At 37.2% G+C, this 12652-nt stretch overlaps 1 protein-coding gene across 2 annotated transcripts; it reads right to left on the reverse strand.

Moving 5' to 3' along the window:
• Positions 1 to 692: 692 nt before the first annotated feature.
• On the reverse strand, positions 693 to 11870 carry LOC149848364 (DDT domain-containing protein). 2 transcript variants are annotated; one of them, XM_090011278.1, is made up of 11 exons: positions 11793 to 11870; positions 10631 to 10789; positions 8308 to 8480; positions 4407 to 4837; positions 4222 to 4315; positions 3439 to 3818; positions 2870 to 3312; positions 2538 to 2697; positions 2302 to 2463; positions 2105 to 2193; positions 693 to 1066 (listed from the first exon to the last, which is right to left on the reverse strand). In XM_090011278.1, the coding sequence occupies exons 2-11, from the start codon at positions 10741 to 10743 to the stop codon at positions 916 to 918; spliced, it is 2196 nt and encodes a 731-aa protein (XP_089867404.1). In that variant the 5' UTR covers positions 10744 to 10789; positions 11793 to 11870; the 3' UTR covers positions 693 to 915. The 2 variants fall into 2 exon arrangements, with proteins under 2 accessions (XP_089867404.1, XP_089867396.1); XM_090011270.1 differs by having other exon boundaries at positions 8308 to 8483.
• Between the last annotated feature and the right edge of the window lie 782 nt (positions 11871 to 12652).

The following is a 12652-nucleotide window of genomic DNA, read 5'->3' on the forward strand; positions in this document are numbered from 1 at the left end:
AGAGGGCTGTAATGGCAAACCTGAACTGTGAATCTGAAAAGCTTCTGCCCTTCATCCGCCTCCTCTCTCTCTCTCTGTGTGCAAAGCAGAATTTTTTTTGTGTGTGGATTTGTTTCCCAATGGGGATGGTCGGGAAAAGAGACCATGCATTTTACCCCTTTCATAGTTCTTTGGTTTGTGTAATTGCACAGAAAACAGGTTTTCTGTGATATGCAAACGGGGTCTTAGAGTTCAGCCACAGCAACACCAAAAATAGCTTTAGAAATTGCTTATAATTCAACAAAAACATGAGAACTCTAAGAATTATGAAACAAAATAAGAATCCAGGCAGGAACATGTCAACTATGAACTAATATAGATGCTAACCACAAAGAGAGAGAGAGAGAGAGAGAGAGAGAGAGAGATGTGCCAAATCAAGATTTCTAGATTGTAAAAGGTATCAAATACCATCAGTTTCTCTCAGACGCATTTCCATAACATAAATGAAAAGTATAAGGAATCTCCTGCATTTGTACCCACATTACCACCAATTTGTATTAACTTACAGAACATTGATGGTGACAGTGGAGGTCAAGATGAGGGTTTTTAATTGTTGTTAAGTACTATATATGGTAAAATCCTCTTCTGGGATACCTGGTAATGGTTTCTATGCATGAATTACAGATGAATAGGAAAAGAGACGACCCCAAAAATTTTGGTAAGGTGTGGGAAAAAAACAAAAAACATTATATGTTGGTTGGGGAAGGGAGGGAGGAGGGGGGCCGTACAGGGCCATTAAAGAGACTTGGGGACGGACGAAATCGTACACCACCTTGCATCATTTCCTTAGAAGGCACATTGTAGAAACCATATCGGTGGTTTCTCCTCGTTACCGAAAAAAGTTGGGCCATAGATGAAATTATAATCACCGTATCATTAACCCTCCTTCCATTTATTAATATATCTCAAGAAAACTGGCCCTGAACTTTTCTTAGGTTGGGTTCGAACGCGGGCTGACCTCCGTAGTTCTGCTTCTTCCAAAGCATACCTCTGAGCAGTCCCCTTTGATCTCTTCTGCAAGGCCATGCTGAGAAACCATAGAAATGAAACGCATGAAGCTAACAAAATAGAATTTGAAGACTGATGAAGATCACCACAAGACCAAGAGACAATTAACCTAAGACGACAAAGACTTCGCATATACAGGAAGGACAGAAAACTCCAAGGTCAATGACTTGGCATGTACAGGAAGGACACACACTTTAGCATTCACAATGTTAAATACATTTACAAAAACTTATCATGGTCGACACTGACATGCATGGTAGGCATATAATAATGGTGTTGAGAAGATATAGTGTACTTCTCAACACCACAGAACCTAAATCAGATGAGAGACTGAGAAACATATACTACAGGCAACATGCTTGCACATACGTATAACAAATTTGTTCATAGGGGAGCACTTGCCAATTTGCTGCCATTTCACTCCTGTGGACTATAAACACCCGACTTCCACTTTGTATTCAAAAGAAAGTCACCTCCAAATTATATCTTAATTCTATTTAACATTAATAATGTTAAGCCAAAGCACTTGCACTGTTTGCACAAAGCGTGCAGCATGTGCTTGTTTTGAGTGTATCTGGCACATCAAATTTATTAGATTTTGATATCCATAAATCATCCCCAATTGCAACAGTATAAAGCATGTAGCAGAATGTTATAATGAAGCCAATGGTGACGGATACAATAACCCTTAATCCAGACATTTGGCATCATTACAACAAAAAAGCAGCATGTCTCGTCCCCTTGACCTCCTATGTAATAAGGTAATTCACTAGAGAAGGATGCTAAATTGATGAGCCAACAGATGAAATGAAGACCAGTTCATTATTTGCTAATTTTCCGTTTGGGTGCTTCTCTAAGTACAAACAATGTTAAAACTAGATGAAAATGAAGCCACAATAATAGCTATATGACAGAGTTGAGTACTACTACGTGGATGAGGGTTTAGCAGTAGCCTCCATGAAGCAAATCCAGAAATATCATTCAAGATAGCCCAAGCATGTGCTAGTGGTGGAAGTGAAAAGTAACCAGCATGAATGGGCAATCAGATACAACTCACCAGATTCTCCCATAGTGTTTCTGAAGTTGTCTTTCAAGGGCCCTTTCTCTCTCACCCTTTGGATTGAGGGATCCCATCAATCGATCAATCTGATAAGAAAGTGAGCTTTGTTGCAGTTCAAAACTGAAGTAATCATGGGTATAAAAATGAAAAGAAATGAAAAGCAGTAAGTAAAACATGGAAGGATGAATTCATACTTCTTCCTTGGAACTGTAGTAGCCCCAATGCTTGAAATCAGAACTCTCCACAAAAACTCGGCCCTGTCGCCGGAAAAACCAGTATCTACTGTAGTTACGGTCCTTCCCTAATGGGGCAGTGCGTATGAAGCGTTTTTCAATCTCTCGTTCAAAGTGTTCTTGCTGTACCACAGAGTTAAAAGGTGTGTAAGAGAGAGAGAGAGAGAGGAGAAAGAGAGAGAGAGAGAGGTATTAACCCTCTGTTTCTTTTCCTCCAGTTCTTTGTCCTTAATTGTTTTCTTCTCTTTTTTACTGCCATCATCAGCTGTGTTCTTTTGTTTAACTGCATCGAGTTTTCCATCCATCCTCTGCTTCGGTCCAATACTTCTAGATGCTGACACTGTGTGTTTGATCTCTCTGTGGGAAAGGTAAAAAAACTAGATAACAGTATGCTTATGGTTTGGGAAATTAAAAAAAGCGAATATGCATCAATAGACACTTCAACCTTCAGTTCCAAAAGTTACTAAGATATATAATATATTACGACAATTGAACTCACAAAGGGGAAAGTCATACTAGAGATCATTACCCATTCTGCACATCTCGATTTCCATTTGAAGAAATTCCTTTTCTCTCAGAAGAAACCTTTTTCTGCCTGTTGATCTCCGAACCATCGAAATTACCACCACCACCATTATCCAAGCCATTGTTTTCAACTCCACCTTTTGCCTCAGATCCAGTCACGTTGAGCATTTGTTCTTGTTCTCTTCTCTTTCTTGCTTCCTCCACTGCTGCCTCCCTGTTTGTTGCTGCAAGTACTTGCCGCTGCTCAATATAATCATCTAACTGCTCTCTAACAGTGTCCGTTGTAAGGGCATAGTTAACCAATTCTTGGAAGATATCCAGCTTAGCATGGGTATCTAGAAGTCCATAGTGCCCTCGTTTTATGGTTGAGATATGACCGGAAATTTCCGGTACATCTTTCATTTCTAAAAAGTCACATAAATATTCGGTCCAATTCATAAATGTAATCTGATATAGGGAAAAAAGAAAACAAAAGTAAAGATACAAATGAAAAATATTTTTTTTGCTGCAACAAAAGAACCCCCTAGTCATTAAAAAACAAGATACAGATCAAACAACTAATTGGATCTTCACCTTTGGTTTTCTTCTTTTCCTCTGGATAATAGTGTAATAGTTTCCCTTGTCTTTAAGAAGCAAACTAAATATTGCAGCATGTGCTTCGATGATGAGATTCACATTATTTCCCTTATGAATAACTGCATTTTCAAAATCTTCCAAAGAGAATGGCCACAAGTGCAACATTTTGCTGAATGAAGAGCAAAAATCCCACACCATGAGAAGGTTTCCTACACAATGCATTGGTACAGCAAAATCTGTTGATGGAGCAGGGCGATCCATAAAATCTGGATCACCTGCACATGGTTGGACAAGAAGATCCTCAATTGGGTATTTAATACTTTCCAACTTGGGTTTTGCTTCTCCTGTGACAGAATCAACCTCGTCTTTCTCTGCTTCTGTTAAAGAATAATTTTACATTAGTGCTAGACCAGCCAGAAGGATACTCATAAAGTAATGATGGATTAACACATGCATTTCGAGGATGATTTAAAAGCAAACTAATCTGGCAATGTAAACATATATCAGTATCCGAAATCGCTTCATTTTGTGCTGTCACTAACACTTCAGCACTCTCAGTTTCCGTTTTAATTATTTTCTTCCTACCAATATTTCCATTTTTAGCAGTTGGTTTCGCTTCTCTTGTGACAGAATCCACCTTCACTTTCCCTTCTGGTAAGAATTTTTTACATTAGCTTACTAGACCATCCAGAAGGGTACTCCAAGAAGTATCGCTCATACATTTCAAGAATGGTTTCTAATAAAGCAAATTAACCAGGCAATATAAACATACATCAATACCTGAAATTGCTTCTTTTTGTGCTGCCCATAATGCTTCAGCATTCCCATTTTCTGTTTTGATTCTCTTCTTCCTACCAATATTTCCATTATCTGTCTGATAAAATCACGAGCAATTGAAACATTAGAAAAAGGACACACCCAACTGGAAAGTAAAATCTGATAAAAATTTTGTTTGATAAAATTACCAGAACCCTTTTCCTCCCATCAATATTTTTATTGCATTGTCCCTTTTGAGCATTTATTTTCTTCCTCACCTCACCAGGCATTTCAGTCGGAAGTCCATACTTCTGGGCTAACCTCTCATGCACTACCCATGGCGAACTTCGTGATGTTGATTCTCGAACGAAAGACTTCAGCATTTGTCTACTAAAAGGGAGTTTTCTTCTCATTAAATTATCAGAATTCTCAACTGAGCTACCAGTAATTTTCTTATTTTTATCCAGCCAACCCACTTCATAACTCATATTTCCACCATCATTAGACTTCCCCAGAACCTTCAGGATTTTACATGGAAAAATAGATTCCCCCTTTTTAGTGTATACCTCTTCACCTTCTAAGAAATGTCTTAATAGTTTTGCAGATACCGTGTTGGTAAGATCTTTTAACCTCAGGGTACCTGAAAATGCATTCATATGCAAGTATTCAATAAATCAGGCACTCACTAAGTGAAAGTGAAAGAAAGATTGAATGCATGAAAACAAAAACAAAAATTAATGAAATGATGGTTGAATTAACGAACCATCTAAGCTAATATAAACAGTAATAATAGCCTGAGGAAACACGGATGCCAACAGTACTACAAGAGTACCTATCCAGGTCACAAGGACTTCTACAAAGCTATAGGGACATAATATGGACATGCATGGTATGAAAAGGGGGTTTTGCAGAACTAAGACATGGGACACATCTACATAGATGATGTGTGTTTGTGTTTATGTGCAGATTCAAGATTCATGCAAAGTTGTAAAGCATGGATATCAACATACAAATTTTTGAAAAAGCAATTCTAGTTATTAAATTTACATACATCCAACATTAGATACAAGTTCAAAATATAAATGTGTATAATTAATGATGAATTTTGAGAAGACGAAGAACAAATAACTAGACAAGAAATAAATGATATCATGTTACAGAAAGAAAAAGCATTGTCGCATAGTATGGATTTTGGATACTGGTGGCAAATGAACCAAACAAGAGGGCTTCCCCTCTTTGGGCTTGGTTTGCCAGTTTGTGTTTGAGTTTGGCTCATCACGAGCTCAATCCAAGCCCGAGCACGCTGAATTCTGTAAAAACCTTATTTTTTCCTACATTTTAAATATTATAGAGATATGATAGGAAGAGGACAATCTAATGCACCACCTCCTTTTATAACAGCCACACGCCCAAACCAAATGCATTATACATTAACAGTTGATACTTATATCTAGACCATTTTATTAAAATGTATATCTAAACCATTTTCCAGTGCACGATTTAACAAGCCAAGCTGAATAGCCCACATTGAAACTCACCTTTCAAGTTTGGGAAAAAGCAAAGTTAAGCTTCCGATGGAAATTGGTAGTATCTATTGTAATATCTGCGATTTGCATAATTATTAAATAATTAAAATATGAATTTTATATCTCAATTATAGAATTTACTTTAATTTGAATATTCATCTTAAGAGTTTAATACGAGTGCCAATTCGAATTTGAACTACACGTTAATTAGAATCTTATTTGAATTTGAATTTAATTAAGTATGAATTTGCATTTAGAATTTAATTTAATTTGGATTTAATTACATGTGAATTTGGATATAATTTAGAAGTTGATTTGGATTTAGATTAGATGTGGATTTATCTAAACTAATGTGGATCTAAATTGGACTTGGAATCCAATATAAAAATCCATTAGAATTTAAATAAGGAAATTAAATGGAATGAAAATTGAAAATTTAATTAGACTTAATAAGACAAGTAGGATCCCAAGAGGGGGACGTCCCCCTATGTGGGCCCATCATACTTGGCAAATCTCATACTTTGATATTTTTGAAATTCCTAGAACTTCTACTTTGAAATAAAGTAAAAAAAATTCAATAAGTTTCATAATTTAAAATATAGGCTAATTAGCAATGGACTTGGAAATGAAAATTGTGATTAGGTAAAGAGGATTCCTAGGGTGGGACGGCCCCCCTAGTGGGTACCTCTTAGTTGGCTGGAGCCTCTACATTAAGGAAAAGTAAAAAAAAAAGATCTAAAAACCTTCCTAAATTCAAAACAAGGCTAATATTTAGATATTTCAAAAGATTCCCTAAATGAATTAAGGAGCCAACTTAACCTAGGAAGTAGGAACTTTTTAAAATTAGAATTTTAGATCTGGGAAGGGGGACAAAACTTACCAATTGGGATTTTTAAAACCCCCAAACCCCTATAAAAAGGACCCCCCACATGCCCACTATTTATTTCTCTCAAATTCTCTCTTCCTACTCTCTCTCTCTCTCTCTCTCTCTCTCTCTCTCTCTCTCTCTCTCTCTCTCTCTCTCTCTCTCTCCCAAATTTGATCTCTAGTATCTCTCTTGTCTCTTCTCCTTCCTCACGTTTTGAGGGAGACTCCTTTAGAGAAGGTGGTGCCATTGATGATCTAACATCCCTACCAACATCCCAACGCGTTTGGACTTCCCGGATTTGTTTTTGGATTCTCGATGTAGGGATACTATAGCATATGTGTGTGCATAGTGCCGATGTGCACATGCATGTTGTGGAGGTTCCAAATTTGAATGTACATATCTATATCAGCCATTAACATTGTTAAGGTTGATTTGATACGGATCTTGGAAGAAATGGTTCTCCAAAAACGATTTTGATAAAAACCATTTTTTTTAAAAATCAATTCCTTCTTGATGAACTTTTTGGGGATTGTTGTAGGTTCATATTTGCATGAGTTCTGCATATGGACTGTATGTGGCATATCAGTCCAAATGAGGTGATCAGACACGGGTTATGGAGGTATTGGGCTCCAAAATGACTTTAGGGTAAATCGGTTTTGGAGAAACCAAACCACCCAATTTTTTTGAAAAACCATTTTGGGATTTGTTTTGATTTAAGTGTGATGTTTTCTTATATGAATTACCTGTATGAAATAAGAGAAACTAAAGCTACTTTTGCATGAAGGAGATGTCTAACTCATAATGGTAAGTACATGCATTATTTAAATGGTCATGAATAATTATGATATATGCATGTGAGTTGAATTGTATCATGCTATTTGTAATTGATATCGTGTTTGTAATGAGATAACTACTTAATTATCGTACATACGTGAAATGAATGCATGTTTTGTGTATATTTGGTTTGATTCACATGCATTGTGCTATTGTATTTTTCTACTAAGACTCGAAGAGTCTGGCCCCATTTGTGAAACATGTAGGTACGGATTGAAAAGCCAAGGTGGTGACGGAATATTGAAGGCGATGTCGAGAGCCATATATTTTCAGTTTCCAGGATTGTCTTTTGAAAATATTTATAATTTATTTAGACTTGAACTACTTTGATAAAATTGTTATTTATTGGGACTGAATTAATCTAAATGATGAATGTTATCCGTATTTAATTCAGTTTGTGTTAGATGCGTGATTTATAATTCGCCTAGGGTTTTAACCAAAAACAAAACGATGTTTCCGCTGTTTAAAAACAAATTGTATTTTCGGGTTAAAATTTTGGGGCGTTACATCTATTTAAAAAATGCAATCCACAGGTAATACAAGGACACTTCATTAGACTGAGTCACTTATTTTAGTCTTTTAGAGACCTAAGGTATTTCAATACATGAATACAATTATGGTAATAACTAACTTGATTTTTAGTAATGTGAAATTAAGCAGCAAGTGTGACCATTCTCTTAAGATTATGAAAACAGAATCTCACAAATATCCAAATGCATAAACGCTGAGACAAGCTCATAGATGGCAACCTCCAATAAAAGCATGAGAGGAATACCACAAATGCCATTCATAAAGTTACACAACAATCATACAACAGGAACAAGAAAACAGTAGCATCCTAACAACATGTTAAAATTTTCCTAAGGTGAATATGTTTCTTACTGAATTGAATCATTTGTAGAGCTGGTGGTACAAGTTCCTTAGGAAATTGTTGAGCCTTCTCAGTTGCACGCCGTTCACACACCAAAGCTTCTTCATAAGTCAAGTTCATCTTCCCAGTAACTCTACATGTCCAAACTCGCCGCCGGTATAGATTTATCCGCTTCAAGTATTCTCTACTTGAGATTAAGGAGACAGATAAATTAATATAATTGTAGGGCATCACCACTTTTAACAGGTGACCACCAAATGTTTAAAAGCTTTTCTAGGGACACCATCACCTTTTTATGAAGTTAAAGTGGTTCTGAAACTGTTTCTTTGGACAACCAAAAGTGGAATCCTAAAACATAAAAGCGTGATATATAGAAGTGCATGCCTTTTCCTATTAATTAGTAACGACTCTCACACAAAAGAAAGAAGGCAACATGATTTTTGTTACGAGAAACTGAATTTCTGATAATTAAAAACTAATGGGACAAAAAAAGATAAAAGATACAGTGTTAACAAATTCAAAAGTGCATACCTGCATCATCCTTTATGTAATATCTGCTTATTATTGTCATATATTACAAGTTGTACACCGAAGAATTAAATAGCAAACACTTGACAAGAACAACACAGAGTCTACTTTTCTAAATGTCATTTGTGCATACTGGCTGTTTTGTGCTCTCTTATTGCTACAGGAGCCATGGAAATACAAAGGCCACTGGTTCAATATAAACAATGAGCTAACAAAGATTTTAGGGTTTAGGTCTTAGGGTTACACACATGCACACATAAGTAATTAAATATACACACCATGAGGTGTGGGAGAAACTTATAACACCAAAAACAAGAACTAAATTAAATATTGGAGTCAAGCTGGTGCTAAAGATTACAGATTGACTTATTACACGATTATGAAACCCTTGCTATTGATATCTTGGCAACATTCGGCATAACACCTCAACCTAGAGTTCCACCTTGGAGATAATTTTGATCGCATTTGAATGAGGATTGAGGACATTGATCAATTAAACAAAGATTCAACAACGAAAAGAAAAAATTATTGTTTGGGATACTTTGTTTAAACAGAATGAACAGAGATAGAATTTATTGATTCCAAAAGTGCTTTATTCATTATTCCTCAAACTCTCAGCTATTCACAGAACATGAAAACTAGATGAATAATCATCTGTTTCCACAAAAATGGTTTTAAGTGGCCATGGTTGAGGTGTTAGAGGCTTACATCTTTTAAATCATGGGTCAACCCACCTCATTGGTAGGCAAATAGGCCTAAGCCTCTTACTTAAATAGGCCTAAGCCTCATGTTTCATAGAGGTTTAAGCCTCTCGAAAATGAATTCCTTATTAAAAAGTTAAGGTGTAATCTAATTTTTTTTTAAAGTTTTTATTCTTTTTTAAGATTAAAGTATTTTTAAGTTCTTGTAGCAACTCAAATTTGAGAGGATAAAAAAATAACTTTTCAGAGGATAAAGAATAACCTTACACATTAACTTTAAAATAAAAAAATAGATTGAGACTCTATCTGAGTAGATAACTCATGTAACCATTGATGATTTTCAGTTCATACGAAATTAGGCTACACAGCTATAATGCACTAACATAGAGTGAAAAAGCAAATAAGTAAAGAATAATCCTAATTATTATCTATTTAATATCAAGCTTTTTCTGTTGACAAAGTATAGAATCTCTCTTTACATATATATAGGGTAATACATTTGTGCTAAATGAATCAGTTTATTGGATTTCCGGTGTTTTTTCAAAATTCTGACAGTACAGACGTGTTCAGCATGATTGATTTACTAGAAATAGACACTTGGATCATGCATTTTGGATGAAAAAAATGGTATTTGGAGCCTTGAAAATTTATGAAAATTGTAGGCCGTTGATTTTTTAAGCCTTATAAAAACCTATCCATGCATCAGAATCAAATACTCCAAGAACTGATTCTTATAAAAACAGGCATATAGATCACATTTGCACAGTCATAATTTTGAAAAAAACCCAAAAATCCAATAGCAAGTTTTATTTAGCACCGTGCCCATTTAGCACAGATGTATTACGACTGGCAATAAGCAATCTACAACATTCTCTTTAAGGGTAGACAAAAAGGATTAGTTAAAGAAACACAAAAGATAAAACAAAGCTCCATAGAATATTTTCCAAATTTCAGTTACACTTCCAATTTGGCTAATATTTTTCTTATAGAATTGTGTGTTCTCATTCATAAAATAAAGGTATCATGTATGAATGCATATGCACGCAGGCAAATATCTATTATGCATGCATAATCATAAAAATATTCCAGTGTAGCCAAAGGATACTCATAATCCCTGAATATCTCCTTTGTGAAGCGAACTTGGAAAACAAGCTCATGAGGCTTCAATTCCGGAGGGGTCTCCGCCAAAGGAAAGGGCTTCCTCTTGAATAGAGGCATGGAGTTCTCCAAGCAATCTAAATGCGTAATTCACCAAAATCAACGTCTGCAAGACCCATCAAGAGGACTACCAATGAGATATAATAATAATAATAAAATCAAGCCTTCTCAACATTAAAAATAAATCCAAGTAAAAAAACAACACTAATACACAATTCAAATCTCCCCATCTATGAATGCATTTGGTTTTAACGGTGACACTATGCAAAATCCACACACTTCAGGAGGGAAATCAGCATTGCGAAAGCGCAACGAAAGTATTCAGTTAAAGTTGGAAATCTCGAGAAAGACCACTTCATTTTGTAACCGGTTAAAGGTTTCTGAACACAAAAACCAATCGACCCATATGCTCATTTCCAAAGAACCACATAAAACTAATCAAACACAGCGCCAAAAAGAAACCCTCATTTCCCTACAGAAAGGCGAGAGAAGGCCTCCTTCCGTCCTCTAGCAGCAACACTAAACTCGAAGAATCAAATCCAACTCGAAACCAAACGAAAAAAAAACTAAGAAATATCTCCAAACAAACGCGCCAAAACCGTCAAAAACTAGGACGGATCCAAAGCCCGACCATGCAAAACAACGAAAACCAACCAAGCAAACAAGAAAGCAACTCCTGCTCTCTCCATCCACAACACACAATGCCGCCCTCTTCACCCACTCGCCCGATCCCTCAAATCAAGCCAACCAAAGAGAAGAAAGAACGAAACCCTAAAAAACAGGAACTCCAAACGAAAAGGAATAAAACAAAATCAAAACCCAACGAATTCCCGCCACACTCGAAATCCGTACGAACCAACTACCGAGCCCACCCCGCCGGACCGTAAAAACGTCGACGCCGTGTCCAAGACCATCGAACCCTCGAACCCGACGAGTCCAGGGACGGCCTCCGCCAGAGACGAGATTCCAACGGGCGGCGTTCGAGACGCAGAAGCGATCCGTGGAGCGATGCGAGAGACCACAGAAAACAAAAACCGAAAATAAATCCGGAGACAATCCACGAAAATTAGCTACAGAGGGAGAGCGAGAGAGAGGGAGAGGTCTCTCACCTCGAGAGTCTTCTTCTTCTCGTTCCCTCCCTTTCGCTCGCGTTATTATCTCTCTTCGCATTCTCCCTCTCTTCTATGGGAAGGGAAAAGGCTTGAGATTTTAAAACGAAGGGAGGTAATTCGGTAATTTCCCTCGGCTTCGGACCCCCGTCCGGCTCCGCATTGGCCACGTAGGACGGTGACGTGGCGGAGGGATTCCACGGGAGCAGAACGGCGAGGGGACGATGTGTCGGATTCAAGTCGCCGGGAGCTGAGAGCGTGGACGGAGAGAAGTGGTGCACGTGCGTAGAAACGATCTGAACCATCCGATGCATGGTGATGAGCGGTCGTGACTTTCTTTTTGACTTTTGTGTTTTTCGGAGTCGGTTGGGGGGCGGTCCTATTGCCACCAGGAATATTGGAAGTGTTGAATTGACATAAATGCCATTCATAAAGCGTGTGTTTTACGTGTGTACACTAAAAGGCAGTCTTGGAGTTTGTTGGTAGTTACTCTATAAGGCTGTGAACGGGTCGGACCCGGTTGGGTCCCCCTCAGTGTCCCGCTTTAAGGTGCTAACTACCGGATCCGGATATGGAGGCTTAGGCGCAACCATACCCATAACCAATTACAGATAGCTATGCAGACCCAGTCAAATCTCTTTTTTTTATGAAAAAATAGTGGATCTTAAGATTCAGAGCAGATTAGGGTCCAGTATGACCATAAAGCAGACCTGGTCCAGGGTGCTCGGAGCTAACTAGTAAGACTTTTAATACAGTCAGAACAAGGGATGTGAACGGGTTGGATCATGGATGTAATCTGACATCCGACCCGAATATGAATCCGTTTAGTTGGATTTGGTACACAAAAGAGATCCGATTCA

The sequence above is a fragment of the Nuphar pumila genome, chromosome 1 (assembly GCF_984573655.1).
Source record: "Nuphar pumila chromosome 1, dmNupPumi1.hap1.1, whole genome shotgun sequence".
NCBI classification, from domain to species: Eukaryota; Viridiplantae; Streptophyta; class Magnoliopsida; order Nymphaeales; family Nymphaeaceae; genus Nuphar; species Nuphar pumila.

Excerpts from the sequence above, each read along its gene's own strand:
- LOC149848364 (XM_090011270.1), bottom strand. The coding sequence starts at position 10,743 with ATGCCTCTATTCAAGAGGAAGCCCTTTCCTTTGGCGGAGACCCCTCCG. Across the intron at positions 2,194-2,301 it reads ACTACAGTTCCAAGGAAGAA|ATTGATCGATTGATGGGATC; the intron begins GTATGAATTCAT and ends CTTTCTTATCAG. Across the intron at positions 1,067-2,104 it reads AAACACTATGGGAGAATCTG|CATGGCCTTGCAGAAGAGAT; the intron begins GTGAGTTGTATC and ends ATGGTTTCTCAG.